Raw genomic sequence first — 15,752 nt, forward strand, 5'->3', positions numbered from 1 at the left:
GAAGACATTATATACACACAGAGACCATGAAACAATACCTCCTCCCACCCCACTGTCCTGCTAGTAATAGCTTATCTAAAGTGATCATCAAGTTGGGCCATTTCCAGCTAAATCCAGGTTTTCATTTGGACAGCAGGACAGTGGGGTGGGAGGAGGTATTGTTTCATGGTCTCTGTGTGTATATAATGTCTTCTGCAGTTTCCACGGTATGCATCCGATGAAGTGAGCTGTAGCTCACGAAAGCTCATGCTCAAATAAATTGGTTAGTCTCTAAGGTGCCACAAGTACTCCTTTTCTTTTTGCGAATACAGACTAACACGGCTGTTACTCTGAAACCTTACTTTATGTAATGACCCATCCACTTCCAGTCTCTATTCAAGCCTAAATTAATTGTATCCAGTTTGCAAATTAATTCCAATTCAGCAGTCTCTCATTGGAGTCTGTTTCTGAAGTTTTTTTGTTGAAGAATTGCAACTTTTAGGTCTGTAATCGAGTGACCAGAGAGATATAAGTGTTCTCCAACTGGTTTTTGAATGTTACAATTCTTGATGTCTGATTTGTGTCCATTTATTCTTTTATTTAGAGACTGTCCAGTTTGACCAATGTACATGGCAGAGGGGCATTGCTGGCACATATCACATTGGTAGATGTGCAGGTGAACGAGCCTCTGATAGTGTGGCTGATGTGATTAGGCCCTATGATGGTGTCTCCTGAATAGATATGTGGACACAGTTGGCAACGGGCTTTGTTACAAGGATAGGTTCCGGGGTTAGTGGTTCTGGTGTGTGGTTGCTGGTGAGTATTTGCTTCAGGTTGTGGGGCTGTCTGTAAGCAAGGACTGGCCTGTCTCCCAAGATCTGTGAGAGTGATGGGTCGTCCTTCAGGATAGGTTGTAGATCCTTGATGATGCGTTGGAGAGGTTTTAGTTGGGGGCTGAAGGTGATGGCTAGTGGTGTTCTGTTATTTTCTTTGCAGCCTGGGGTTTTACCAAGATGGAGCTCCCCAGCTCCCTTTGCCCTTCCCCAGCATTGCTCCATTTCAGGTACCTTGCTCCCAGGCAGCTAGCCCTTCTGCCTCCAGGGCTAGAGTGAGACTCCTCCAGCTTCTGGCCCACAGCCCTCTTATCAGGGTCAGCTAGCCACAGCTGTGGCTGGCCTAACTGAGCTGGCCACAGCAGTGGCTGCTACTCGAAGCCTAGCTTGGCTGTTTTAACCCCTGTTCTTCAGGAGTGGGGCAGCTGCCCCACTACAGGCTCTCAGCACCCCCATTATACAAATGTTCCAGCGTCCCTGCCTCTTGTTTGTTGCTGAGTTCCTATCATTATCGTCAATTGAACTGCTAATTAATTTTATGAATAACATTTGAACAAATAAATACTATCTTAAAACAAATAGTATTTACAGCTGCAGATGTACAAACCAGAAAGAAGGTTGCTAAAATTGGGCAGCACTGTTTAACAATTGCACAGCGCCCAAATGAAAGGTGGAAGAATATCATATCCATATACAAAAATATTTGCATCTACATATACATGGAATTTGTGGGATTCCAATCCATGACCAAATCCCCAATGAAGTGATCAGACAGCAAAGTGGAGTGCAGGACATCAGTGTTGAAAGCAGGTACAATAAAATGCGATAGGCTGGTCATATAACTGGGCTCAGTGACAATCAGTGGACTGCAGCTGTCGCAAAGTGGTACCCATGGGAACTGAAATGACCAGTAGGTCGATCTCCAGAGAGATGGGAAGATTTTATGGTGAAAAGGCATGGCTGAACATGGAGAAGCAAGGTCAGGATAAGAGAAGACTGGAAGATGTGTTGTGATTGGCGTAATCTATATGAGGGCTGAAGGACCCATTGGTCAAGGTGACATATGCATGATTATTATAAACAAACGTGTGTAAAATTCATGGACAACCATATTAAAATTATACAACATATTATTACAATATTTTTATGGAAAATAAAGAGATTCTGCATCAGCAACACTTTCGTTCATTCCTTATGTGCCAGTAGACTCTCCTATTTATTTAAAAGTGAAAAGTAGCATATTTACATTTTAAAATATCAAATTAAAAACTTGCAGGGAGCGTGTGTCATTATTGTTTGATATAAATACCAATCGAAAAACTCCAGCACAGAACTTCTGCAGTTATTGGTTGAGACTCTGAGCTCTGCTGTTCACCAATCAGGCAGACTAATGCCAGGAGAGATCTGGCCAGCTCCGCCCCGGTATGTCACAGCCCAGAACACGTCTGACTCTCTCACTGAGCGGGTCTGGGTGGAATCATGAGGGGCGATATTCGATGGAAACAGTTTATGATTTAACAAGTGATACTGTCGGAAACATTCGGCCAGATATAAAACCAGAACAGAGACATTCCCAGACGTAGAAATGGGCGGCATCTCCACATCAGCATGAGAGTGACAGGAACATATAAGCAACGACACGGCGAAGGGTGAGCCCTGTTTTTCGTTATATTGGTTACACTTTGGGAATCAGTTTCTGGGCAGATTCGCTATTCGATTCCGGAGGAAAAGGAAAAAGGCTCTTTCATGGGGAACATCACAAATGACCGGGGGAGGAGGGGCTGGGGAGGGGTATAAAAGAGCTCTCAGACCGCAGAGTACTTTTTGTGCCAAGAGGTGAGACTCAGTATTTGCTTGGAATTTTAAGAGAGACCATTTAATCTGCACGGAAAGGATAGTCGGAGCTGGCCGGATGGAGAACTGTTTGTTAAATTGTGAGGCTATAATGGAGGATGAAATAAAACTTTATGAAACTGACATTGAAATAAAAGATATTAATGATGATGTCCCCAGCTTCCAAAAGAAGGAACTAGAGTTAAAAGTCAGAGAGTTAACAGTGGCCGGGACCCGATTCCCACTTCAGGAGGCGCAAGACCACGTATAGGCATTAATTCTCCCCAGGACTATCAACTCAGCACGAATAGGCATTTCTGTCTGATTGTGCAAAGTGGATCCAATGGAGTTAAATATGCGGAATTGGTGCTGGGAAAGTGGATGGACAGAGAAGAACAAACTTTGCGATCTAACCCTTACAACCACCGACGGAGGAGATCCCGTCAGGTCTGGCACTTTGCATTATCAGAGTTATTGTTGAGGCTGCAAATGACAATACGACAATGCAATTAGTCAGCCTGTCTACAAATTGAGTGTTCTGGAAAAAGTGCCTTATAGGGTTCACAGCAGTGACAGTGAAAGCGCCTGATCCGGATGAAGGAATCAATAAAGAAATGCAATATTCAGTTAGAAAGATAACTGATAATGCTTTTCCACTTGGACTCGAAGACGGCAGATGTAACACTCCTGGGGAACCTGGACTGTGAGGAATCTACATGATATGAAATTGAAGTGCAAGCGCATGACTGGAAGTTCTTTTTGAAAGATCAAAAGTTGTGGTTGTGGTCTGATCTGAATGACAACGCTCCGGAAATCGCTCTCAGTTCTCTTATCAGCTCGATCCCCGAGGACTGTCATCGCCCTTTTAACTGTGCAAGATCCAGACACAGGAGAGAGCAGAGAGGTCACGTGCTCCACACCCAGCAACCTCCCCTTCCAGCTGAAGAAACCCTTCGAGAATTATTAGTCTGGTGACAGACCGAGCCCTGGACAGGGAGCAGGTGGCAGCATACAACATCACAGTGACCGCCACAGACAATGGGACTCCTCCTCTTTCTACAGCCACTACGATCCCACTCCGGATTTTAGACACGAACGACAAAGGTTCCCTCTTCTATAAAACATCCTACAAGGCCGATGTCACTGAGAATAACCAGAGAGGCGCCTCCATTTTCACACTGAGGGCGAGTGACCCCGGCGCTGGGGTGGGAGGTAGAACGCCAGAGTCATTTACTCTGTTACCCAGGGTCAGATCCAGGAAGCTCTGCTCTCCTCCTCCATCTCCATTAACTCCGAGACTGGGGCTCTCTACGCTCTGCGCTCCTTCGATTACGAACAGTTCCGGGAGATTCGGTTCCAAGTGCAGGCTCAGGATGGGGGTTCCCCACCTCTCAGCAGTAATGTCTCCGTCACTCTCTTTATACTGGATCAGAATGACAACAGCCCGCACATCTTACACCCCTCCTTTCCCACCGATGGCTCCACGGGAGTGGAGTTGGCCCCTCGCTCCTCCGAGCCGGGTTACCTGGTCACTAAGGTGGTGGCGGTGGATGCAGACTCCGGGCAGAACGCCTGGCTCTCCTACCAGCTGCTGAAGGCGACAGAGCCGGGGCTCTTCTCTGTGGGACTCCACAGCGGCGAGATCAGGACAGCGTGCTCCTTTGCAGACAAAGATGCGCTCAAGCAAAGCCTGGCGGTTTTAGTGAAGGACAACGGGCAGCCCCCTCTCTCTGCCACGGCCACTGTCACGGTGGTGGTGGCTGACAGCATCCCCGAAATCCTCTCCGATTTAAGCAGCCTCTCAGCTCCTGCAGACCCCCAGTCCAGCCTCACCTTGTATTTGGTGATCGCTGTGGCTTCCGTTTCCTGCTTGTTCTTTACCTTTATCCTAGTGTTACTGGCCCTGAGGCTCCGCAGGTGGAGAAACTCGCAGTTGTTTGACTCCTTGAGTTCCCGTCTCCCAATTTGTGGGGAAGTTATCATAGCTCTGAATAATAATATGGTTTACATTAAAATATGCATCAAAATCTGGAAATGTGCAGTTAGATCACTTTCTTTGTTGCAATAACTATCTATCTATCTAGCTAGCTAGCTAGCTAGCATCGTATTATCTGAATACCTTCCACATAAAATTAATAGCGAAGTCCCAACTGGACTTAAAACGTACGAACATAAGAATGACCATACTGGGTCAGACCAAAGGTCCATCCAGCCCAGTATCCTGTCTACAGACAGTGGCCAATGCCAGGTGTCCCAGAGGCAGTGAACCTAACAGGTAATGATCAAGTGATCTCTCTCCTGCCATCCATCTCCACCCTCTGACAAACAGAGGCTAGGGACACCGTTCCTTACCCATCCTGGCTAATAGCCACTAATGGACTTAACCTCCATGAATTTATCCAGTTCTCTTTTAAACCCTGTTATAGTCAGAGCCTTCACAACCTCCTCAGGCAAGGAGTTCCACAGGTTGACTGTGCTGTGTGAAGAAGAACTTCCTTTTATTTGTTTTAAATAAAACAAATAATGCTGCCCATTAATTTCATTTGGTGGCCCCTAGTTCTTATATTATGGGAACAAGTAAATAACTTTTCCTTATTCCCTTTCTCCACACCACTCATGATTTTATATACATCTATCATATCCCCCCTTAGTCTCCTCTTTTCCAAGCTGAAAAGTCGTCGCCTCTTTAATCTCTCCTCATATGGGACCCGTTCCAAATCCCTAATCATTTTAGTTGCCCATCTCTGAACCTTTTCTAATTGAGATGAGGGGACCACATCTGTATGCAGTGTTCAAGATGTGGGCGTACCATGGATTTATATAAAGGCAAAAAGATGCTCTCCATCTTATTCTCTATCCCTTTTTAAATGATTCCTAACATCCCGTTTGCTTTTTTGAATGCCGCTGCACACTGCGTGGACATCTTCAGAGAACTATCTACGATGACTCCAAGATCTTTCTCCTCATTAATTGTAGCTAAATTGACCCCCATCATATTGTATGTAAAGTTGGGGTTATTTTTTCCAATGTGCATTACTTTTCATTTATCCACATTAAATTTCATTTGCCATTTTATTGCCCAATCACTTAGTTTTGTGAGATGTTTTTGAAGTTCTTCACAGTCTGCTTTGGTCTTAACTATCTTGAGCAGTTTAGTATCATCTGCAAACTTTGCCACCTCCCTGTTTACCCCTTTCTCCAGATCATTTATGAATAAGTTGAATAGGATTGGTCCCAGAACTGACCCTTGGAGAACACCACTAGTTACCCTTCTCCATTCTGAAAATTTACCATTTATTCCTACCCTTTGATCCCTGTCTTTTAACCAGTTCTCCATTCAAGAAAGGATCTTCCCTCTTATCCCATGACAACTTAATTTACATAAGACCCTTTGATGAGGGACCTTGTCAAAGGCTTTCTGGAAATCTAAATACACTATGTCCACTGGATCCCCCTTGTCCACGTGTTTGTTGACCCCTTCAAAGAACTCTAATAGATTAGTAAGACATGATTTCCCTTTACAGAAACCAAGTTGACTTTTGCGCAACAATTTATGTGTATCTGATAATTTTATTCTTTGCTATTGTTTCAACTAATTTGCATGGTACTGACATTAGACTTACCGGTCTGTAATTGCTGGGATCACCTCTAGAGCCCTTTTTAAATATTGGTGTTACATTAGCTATCTTCCAGTCATTTGGGTACAGAAGCTGATTTAAAGGACAGGTTACAAACCATAGTTAATAGTTCTGAAAGTTCACATTTAAGTTCTTTCAGAACTCTTGGGTGAATGCCATCTGGTCCCGGTGACTTGTTATTGTTAAGTTTCTCAATTAATTCCAAAACCTCCTCTAGTGAGACTTCAATCTGTGAAAATTCCTCAGATTTGTCACCTACAAAAGATGGCTCAGGTTTGGGAATCTCCCTAACATCCTCAGCTGTGAAGACTGAAGCAAACAATTCATTTAGTTTCTCTGCAATGACTTTATCGTCTTTAAGTGCTCCTTTTGTATCTCAATCGTCCAGGGGCCCCACTGGTTGTTTAGCAAGCTTCCTGCTTCTGATGTACTTAAAAAACATTTTGTTATTACCTTTTGAGTTTTTGGCTAGCTGTTCTTCAAACTCCTTTTTGGCTTTTCTTATTACATTTTTACATTTAATTTGGCAGTGTTTATGCTCCTTTCTATTTACCTCATTAGAATTTGACTTCCACTTTTTAAAAGATGCCTTTTTATCTCTCACTGCTTCTTTTACATGGCTGTTAAGCCACGGTGGCTCTGTTTTAGTTCTTTTCTGTGTTTTTTAATTTGGGGTATACATTTAAGTTGAGCCTCTATTATGGTGTCTTTGAAAAGTGTCCATGCAACTTGCAGGGATTTCACTCTAGTCACTGTATCTTTCAATTTCTGTTTAACTAACCTCCTCATTTTTCTATAGTTCCCCTTTCTGCAATTAAATGCCACAGTGTTGGGCTTTTGAGGTGCTCTTCCCACCACAGGAATGTTAAATGTTATTATATTATGGACACTATTTCCAAGCGGTCCTGTTATAGTTACATCTTGGACCAGATCCTGCACTCCACTCAGGACTAAATTGAGAGTTGCCTCTCCCCTTGTGGGTTCCTATACCACCTGCTCCAAGCCATTTAAGGTCTCAAGAAATTTTGTCTCTGCATTTCATCCTGAGGTGACAAGTACCCAGTCAATAGGGGAATAATTGAAATCCCCCACTACTATTGAGTTTTTTATTTTGATAGCCTCTCTAATCTCCCTTAGCATTTCATTGTCACTATCACTGTCCTGGTCAGGTGGTCGATAATAAATCCCTACTGTTATATTCTTATTAGAGCATGGAACTACCATCCATAGAGATTCTATGGAACATGTGGATTCATTTAAGATTTTTATTTCATTTGATTTTACATTTTCTTTCACATATAGTGTTTCTCCCCCTCCCCCGCCCCCGTTCTGTCCTTCCCATATATTTTGTACCCCAGAATGATTGTGTCCCATTCATTGTCCTCACTCCACCAGGTTTCTATGATGCCTATTATATCAATATCCTCCTCTAACAAGAGACGCTCTAGTTCATGCATCTTATTATTTAGATGTCTAGCATTTGTGTACAAGCACTTTAAAAACTTATCACTGTTTATTTGTCTGCCCTTTTCTGATGTGTCAGATTCTTTTTTACTTGAATGTTTCTTGTCTGATCTGGCCTATACTTTATCCTCTTCCATCCTCTCCTCCTGACTAAAACCTAGAGAATCTCTATCAATAGACTCTCCTCTAAGAGAAGTCTCTGTCCGATCCACAGGCGCCTCTGCAGCAATCCGCTTTCCCCCATCTCTTAGTTTGAAAACTGCTCTGCAACCTTTTTAATGTTTAATGACTTCCTGGTGTCTGGCTTCCTGCCCTTTTAGGAGTAAACACTGTTCTTTAGGGAGGGTTTTGGTTTTTGTTTTGAAGTTTTAGGTTTTACTAATTTTCTATATTTACAGAGAGAGAATAGAAATACATAATGCAGAAACTAACTTATAGAATCCTTTATTTATGATTAACTGATTAATTCAACATTTCAGAGAGAATATTTTAATTCTTGTTTGTTATGCTTTTAAAGAATAATTAGATGCGTCTATAGCTATGTATATTAATATAGATAAATTCTTAACTGACTGAAATATGTTGGTATAATGGGCGTATAGTAACAGATTTACGTCTGACTTGCGCTGACATGATTGATTGTCCTAGTTTAGATTTGCATCATGGAAAAGCTTTTGTATGCAGGGCTTTCAAGAGGACGTTCCCAGGATTCCAGGGATGCTTTATATATGGAACGCTTAAGGGTTCGTCTGGTCTCCTTTTATTTTGTTTATTAGGATTTATGAGAGAAGCTAGCTTTTAAGTACAGTATCACTTAGGAGAGTGGAACCTTCTTCTTCATCTTCTTTTTGTAGTTATACATTTTTAATGGGCAGATTTCCTTCCAAAAAAAGAGAAGCTTAAATGGACATATATGTTTGTCCGAAATGGGTTTTATTTATGATGCTTAATCAAGTATATAAACCCGCAATCGTTCCCGCTCTTCTCAATTAAGAAAATAATTCTATCTGTCAAATATTTCACAATTATCACTTGCTGGATTTCAAGCATACGTGTGAACGTCGATATTTGAGAGTTGTGGTTTATGGTCGAGAACTTTTTGCAAGGGTTGAATAGTTCTTGTATCTACTCATTTGATATAGTTTAAAATAATTAGAATTATAAATCACCCGTATTCATTTTTTAGATTAACCAAACAGCTATTTGTTTTATAGTAAATCAAAAGGATTAGCTTGCAGAAAAGGACAAGATTTCAGACCAAAGCTTCCACATATGTAGAGCTATATCTACAAAAAAAAAAAGAGAATATATGTATAGTTTTGCTCTGGGATGCAGTCCTTTACAGTTAACAAGAAATGTGCAGTGCTTCACAATTTGAGTATATTCTTTAGATTATAATCATGTTAATAATTAGTAAATAAAGCGACTAAACTGCACCGGCGCCTTGATAAGATCGCTGCTATTGCAGTTCTCCCGCTGAGTGCCGCTGTTGGCCAATGCGGAGCCAGGGCTGGAGCCGGAGTTCCACCGGAGCCTCCTGCAGTGCGATTGCTCCGTCACACAGCGCAGATCGCAGAGGAAACAGCAGAGAGACCTTCCCAGCCCGGCTGAGAAAAGGGAACTGCCGTTAGAACACACAATACCGGAATGTTTAGCCCTTTGCCGCGAATTCCTTTGCCCTGATGAGATTTGTAAACACCAGATATAACCAAAATAAACAAGGAAATCTGACAGAGACTGGGATGGAAATCAGGTACCGAGAGCCGAGCCGAGCAGTCTCACGGCAAGTACTGTTGTTTCCCTTCTTATTGTCTTTGTTCTGCCGGGCGGTCTCGGAGCACTTTTGTTATTCCATGCCTGAGGAAATGGCTAAAGGTTCCCTTGTGGGGAATCTCGCCAAGGATTTGGGATTAAATATCAGAGAATTGCAGCAGCGAAAGCTCCGTGTCAATTCGGAAAAGCAATACTTCAGTGTGAATGGGGAAAATGGCAACCTGTATGTGAATGGCAGGATAGACCGGGAGGAGATATGCGGGGAGACACCCGTTTGTGTCCTGACACTCAAAACGGTGGTGGAAAATCCTTTAAATATTTTCCATGTGAATGTAGCAATCCAGGATATTAATGATAACGCCCCGAAGTTCATCAACAGTAACATTAGTTTAGAAATCAATGAGTTAGCGCTGCTGGGTATGCGATTTCAGCTGGAATCTGCTCAAGATCCAGATACCGGGATCAACTCAGTGCAGAGTTACCAGCTGAGCAAGAACCCGCATTTTACCCTGGCTGTAAAGGAGAGCCCGGATGGAAATAAATACCCAGAATTAGTGCTGGAAAAATCTTTGGATCGGGAAAAGCAAAACTCTCATCACTTGATCCTGACGGCTGTGGATGTGGGAGATCCAGTTAGATCCAGGACTGTTCAGATTAGGATAAATGTCACTGACGCCAATGACAATCCCCCCGAATTTACTCAGGAGATCTACAAAGTCAGTCTTAAGGAAAACCTACCAAAGAGCTCCTTAGTGCTTCAGATAAAAGCCATTGATAAGGATGAAGGGTTAAATTCCCAAATCACATACTCATTCAGCAACACTCCAGAAAATGTTCGTAAAATATATCATTTAGATCCTGAGAACGGCAGAATTACAATTATAGGGAATTTGGATTTTGAAGACACGCATAAATACATGTTGGGCGTCGAAGCCAGGGACGGGGGTGGCCAATCCGCTCACTCGAAAGTTCAAATAGAAATTCTTGACGAAAACGACAATGCCCCAGAATTGACGTTTACATCAGTGTCCAGCCCGGTAGCTGAAGACTCAGTACCCGGGACAGTGATAGCTCTGATCAAAGTTCGTGACCAAGACACGGGAGAAAACGGAGAAGTCAGCTGTCACATCCAACACAATTTGCCTTTTAAAGTAGTGTTTTCGTCTAACAGTTACTACAAGCTCCTCACAGACAGCACCCTGGACAAGGAAAGGACCCCGGAGTACAATATCACAATCACGGCCACAGATAAAGGCTCACCCCCACTCTCCACCCAGAAAACCATCCTGTTGCAGATCTCAGATATCAATGACAATGCCCCTGTTTTTGAGAAACCTTCCTACACCGCCTATGTGCCAGAGAACAATCCCTCGGGGGCCTCTATTTTCTGTGTAAAAGCCTCAGACCGGGATTTGGACCAGAACGCCCGAGTCACTTACTCCGTCCTGAACAGCAACCTCAAAGAGGTGCCTCTCTCCTCCTACATCTCCATTAACTCCCAGACCAGAGCGATCTATGCGCAGCGCTCCTTTGACTACGAGCAATTCCGGGAGTTTGAGCTGCAAGTGAAGGCCCAAGACGGCGGGTCCCCACCTCTCAGCAGCAATGTCACCGTCAGGGTGTTTATTGTGGATCAGAATGATAATGCCCCTCGCATCCTGTACCCTTCGCTCGGAGCTGATGGCTCCGCCTTGTTCGAGATGGTGCCTCGCTCGGCCGAGGCAGGTTATCTGGTGACTAAGGTGGTGGCGGTGGATGCTGACTCGGGACACAATGCCTGGCTCTCCTACCATCTGCTGCAGGCCACGGACCCGTCGCTCTTCAGCATGGGGCTGCAGAGCAGGGAGATCCGGACAGCCCGCGCCTTTGCGGACAGAGATGCTGTGAAGCACAGGCTGGTCACCCTGGTGAAGGACAACGGGCAGCCGCCTCTGTCCGCCACAGTGACTCTCAACCTGGTGTTTGCCGAGAACTTCCAAGAGGCTCTTCCGGAAATGAGTGACCAATCGGGTGACTCGGCATCTCAGTCTGATTTACAGTTCTACTTGGTGCTGGCTTTAGCCCTGATCTCATTTTTGTTCCTCCTGGCAGTGACACTGGCCATTGTGATGAAATTGCGAAGGTCAGGAAATCCCAAATTGCTTCAGTGTTTTGGTCCTGACCCTTATCCAAAGACCGGCTCTGTGTTCCCACCAAACTATGAAGATGGGACTTTGCCTTACACCTACCAGCTGTGCTTGTCCTCGGAGTTAAAGAGGAATAAATGTACCTCCCCGAAACCCAGTGCCCAGATGGCAGAGAATATTCTGTGTAGTGACAGCTCCTGGGTGTCATTTATGGGCAATGGAGCTAGTAGCAGCTTACATGGTGGGATGGAGACTACTGGGGAGGTGAGTTTCTGTTTTCATTATTTACATAATATCTTTGCAGAATACAGGTTTTTATTGTGAAAGTCTAGGTGTCTTTCCCTCATCCTCATATTACCCGTGGTCTCAAAATATGAACGAATTTGTTGTCACAACATCCCTGCAAGGCAGAGAAAGTTATCTCCATTTTACACGAGTATGTGAGGTATAATAGGAGTAACTGAGCCGTGGCAAGTCATGAATGAAGTATGTAAGTAAGCCGAGGAAAAAAGTTATACCTCCTAAGTCCCTTTCCATTGCCTTAACTGCAAGACAGTTCTTACTTTCAAGAGAATAGCATCTTTCCACTAATTTCAAAATCTTTCATTGGAATAAATGCATTGTCCAGAAACATTTATATATCTTCTTTAAGATATGCTTTTTTTCTGATGGTAGAGAAAAATATGAAAGCTATCTAACTGAAACATGTATTTTTGTAATACTCTTCAAAATGCTTCTTTTGAATAACTGAGCCTCATTTAACGTTCCAGGGCACAGATTGTCCCACAAGTTCTTTGAATGTAGTGGAGACATTTTTTTTAATTTCAGAAGGTGTACAAAGCTTCTAGGAGAGAAGGTATTCTAGATTTGATTTTGACAAATAGGGAGGAACTGGTTCAGAATTTGAAAGTGGAAGGCAGCTTAGGTGAAAGTGATCATGAAATGATAGAGTTCATGATTCTAAGGAATGGGAGGAGGGAAAACAGCACAATAAAGATAATGGGTTTCAAGAAAGCAGACTGTAGCAGGGTTAAGGAGTTGGTAGGTAAGATCCCATGGGAAGCAAGTCTAAAGGGGAAAAGAGTTCAAGAGAGTTGGCAGTTTTTCAGAGACATTATTATTAAGGGTACAAGAGTAAACTATCCCACTGTGTAGGAAAGCTAGGAAATATGGCAAGAGAGCACCCCCTAGCTTAACCAGGAGATCTTCAAAGGTCTGCAACTCAAAAAAAGAGTCCTACAAAAAGTGGAAACTAGGTCAAATTATAAAGGGTGAATAGAAACAAATAACACAAGTATGTAGGGATAAAATTAGAAAGGCCAAGGCAAAAAAAAAAGATTAAATTAGCTAGAGACATAAATGATAACAAGAAAACATTCTACAAATACATTAGAAGCAAGAGGGAGACCAAGGACAAGGTAAGCCCGTTACTAAATAAGAGGGGGAGGGGGAACAATAACAGAAAATGTGGAAATGGCAGAAACGTGTTTGTTTCAGTTTTCGCCAAAAAGGTTAGTAGCAATTGGACCTCTAACATAGTGAATGCCAGTAACAATGAGGTAGCATCATAGGCTGAAATAGGGAAAGAGCTAATTAAAAAATATTTATACAAGTTAGATGTTTTCAAGTCACCAGGGCCTGAGGAAATACATCCTAAAACAGTGGTTCTCAACCAGGGCTACATGTACCCCTGGGGGTACTCAGAGATCTTCCAGGGGGTACATCAACTAATCTAGATATTTGCCTAGTTTTACAGGAGGCTACATAAAAAGCACTAGCAAAGTCAGTACAAACTAAAATTTAATAGAGAATGATTTGTTTATACTGATCTGTATACTATACACTGAAATGTAAGTACAATATTTATATTCCAAATTATTTATTTTATAATTATATGGTAAAAATGAGAAAGTAAGCATTTTTTCATTGATAGTGTGCTGTGACACCTTTGTATTTTTATGTCTCATTTTGTAAGTTTTTAAGTGAGGTGAAACTTTTTTGGGGGGAGAAGACACAAGACAAATCAGACTCCTGAAAGGGGTACAGTAGTCTGGAAAGGTTGAGAGCCACAGTCCTAGAATACTCAAGGAGATGACTGAGGAGATATCTGAGCCATTAGCAATTATCTTCGAAAAGTCATGGAAGATGTGGAGATTCCAGAGGACTGGAAAAGGGCAAATATAGTGCCAATCTAAAAAAGGGAATAAGGACATTCTGGGGAATTACCAACCAGTCATCTTAACTTCAGTACCTGGAAAGATAATGGAGTAAATAATTAAGCAATTAATTTGCAAACACCTAGAAGATAATAAGGTCATAAGTAACAGTCAGGATGGATTTGTCAAAAAACAAATTGTGTCAAACCAATCTAATAGATTTCTTTGACAGGGTAATAAGCCTTGTGAGTAGGGGGGAAGTGGTAGATATGGTATATCTTAATTTTAGTAAGGGTTTTGTTACTGTGTTGCATGACCTTCTCATAAACAAACTAGGGAAATACAACCTAGATGGAGCTACTATAATGTAGATGCATAACTGGTTGGAAAACCATTCCCAGAGAGTAGTTATCAGTCATTCACAGTCAACCTGGATGGGCATATCAAGTGGGTTCCCACAAGGATCAGTTCTGGATCTGGTTCTGTTCAATATCTTCATCAATTATTTAGATATTGGCATAGAGAGTATACTGTGACAGGGTCGGGCCAGATGGCTACAGGACAGTAATAGAAGGCAGATATATTGGCCCCAGGTTAAGTAGGTCCCTTTTCCCTGGGCAAGGTAACAGGGAAGGTTCCAGAAAAATCAGGAACCTTCTGGAGACAATTAAGACAGACAGGCTGATTAGAACACCTGCAGCCAATCAAGAAGCTGCTAGAATCAATTAAGGCACGCTAATCAGGGCACCTGGGTTTTTAAAAGGACCTCACTGCAGTTTGTGGTGCATGTGTAAGGAGCTGGGAGCAAGAGGCACTAGGAGCTGAGAATGAGAACGTGGACTGTTGGACTGAGGAGTACAAGCATTATCAGACACCAGGAGGAAGATCCTATGGTGAGGATAAAGAAGGTGTTGGGAGGAGGCCATGGGGAAGTAGCCCAGGGAGTTGTAGCTGCCGCACAGCTGTTCCAGGAGGCACTCTAGACAGCTGCATTCCACAGGGCCCTGGGCTGGAACCTGGAGTAGAGGGTGGGCCCGGGTTCCCCCCAAACCTCCCAACTCCTGGTCATACACAGGAGGAGTTGACCTGGACTATGGATTCACGAAAACGGCCAAACTGAGGGCTGCCATGAAGCTCCAAGGTGAGCAAATCCGCCAATAAGCGCAATACCCACCAAAGTAGAGGATGAACTTTGTCACAATACTTATAAACTTTGTGCATGATACCAAACTGGGAGTGGTTGCAAGTGCTTTGGAGGATAGGATTACAATTCAAAATGATCTGGACAAACTGGAGAAATGATTGGAAGTATATAGGATGACATTTAATAAGGACAAATGCAAAGTACTCCACTTAGGAAGGAACAATCAGTTGCACACATACAAAATGGGAAAGGACTGCCTAGGAAGCAGTACTGCAGAAAGGGATCTAGGGGTCATAGTGGATCTCAAGCTAAATATGAGTCAACAGTGTAACACTGTTGCAAAAAAAAATGAACATCATTCTGGGGTGTTGTGACTGGGGTTCTAGTGGGGAGCCAGCTTTGGTCACTCAGTTAGAGTGAACTGCAAAGAATGGGGCAGACAATCCCCTCAAAGCTGGTGGATATTCCAGTACTTACATTCACCAAGCCAGCATAAAATGCCTTCTTTATTACCTTACTGGTTACTCAGAAGTCCAAACAACACAGTTCCCTTAAAGTGATCCAGCCTCAGGCCTCCATCCAGGTACCCACGTAAAATATGATGAAAATTTCTGTAAATCTTATTTCATCATATAAAAGAAAAGGTTCTACCAATCCCAAAAGGATTGGACACATTATCTCCCAGGTTTATGTATGTTTCAGATCTTACCCAAATACACACTGCAGCCAATATTTATTAACTAAACTAAAATTTATTAAAAAACAAAAGAGGGAGACTATGGTTAAAAGATCAATATACATACAGA

The 15,752-nt window shown here is 42.8% G+C and overlaps 2 protein-coding genes and 1 pseudogene across 24 annotated transcripts in view; all 3 read left to right on the plus strand.

Moving 5' to 3' along the window:
• LOC140915802 (protocadherin gamma-C5-like) overlaps positions 1-15,752 on the plus strand; it is a 384,766-nt gene that overhangs the window by 234,843 nt on the left and 134,171 nt on the right. The window lies entirely within an intron of this gene.
• Positions 1,704-4,713, plus strand: LOC140916411 (protocadherin gamma-A12-like; annotated as a pseudogene).
• Positions 9,490-11,970, plus strand: LOC140916412 (protocadherin gamma-B5-like). The gene has a single exon (XM_073358064.1). It carries the CDS (start codon positions 9,490-9,492, stop codon positions 11,968-11,970), a length of 2,481 nt encoding a protein of 826 aa, XP_073214165.1.

Source organism: Lepidochelys kempii, chromosome 8 (assembly GCF_965140265.1).
Source record: "Lepidochelys kempii isolate rLepKem1 chromosome 8, rLepKem1.hap2, whole genome shotgun sequence".
Taxonomy (NCBI): Eukaryota; Metazoa; Chordata; order Testudines; family Cheloniidae; genus Lepidochelys; species Lepidochelys kempii.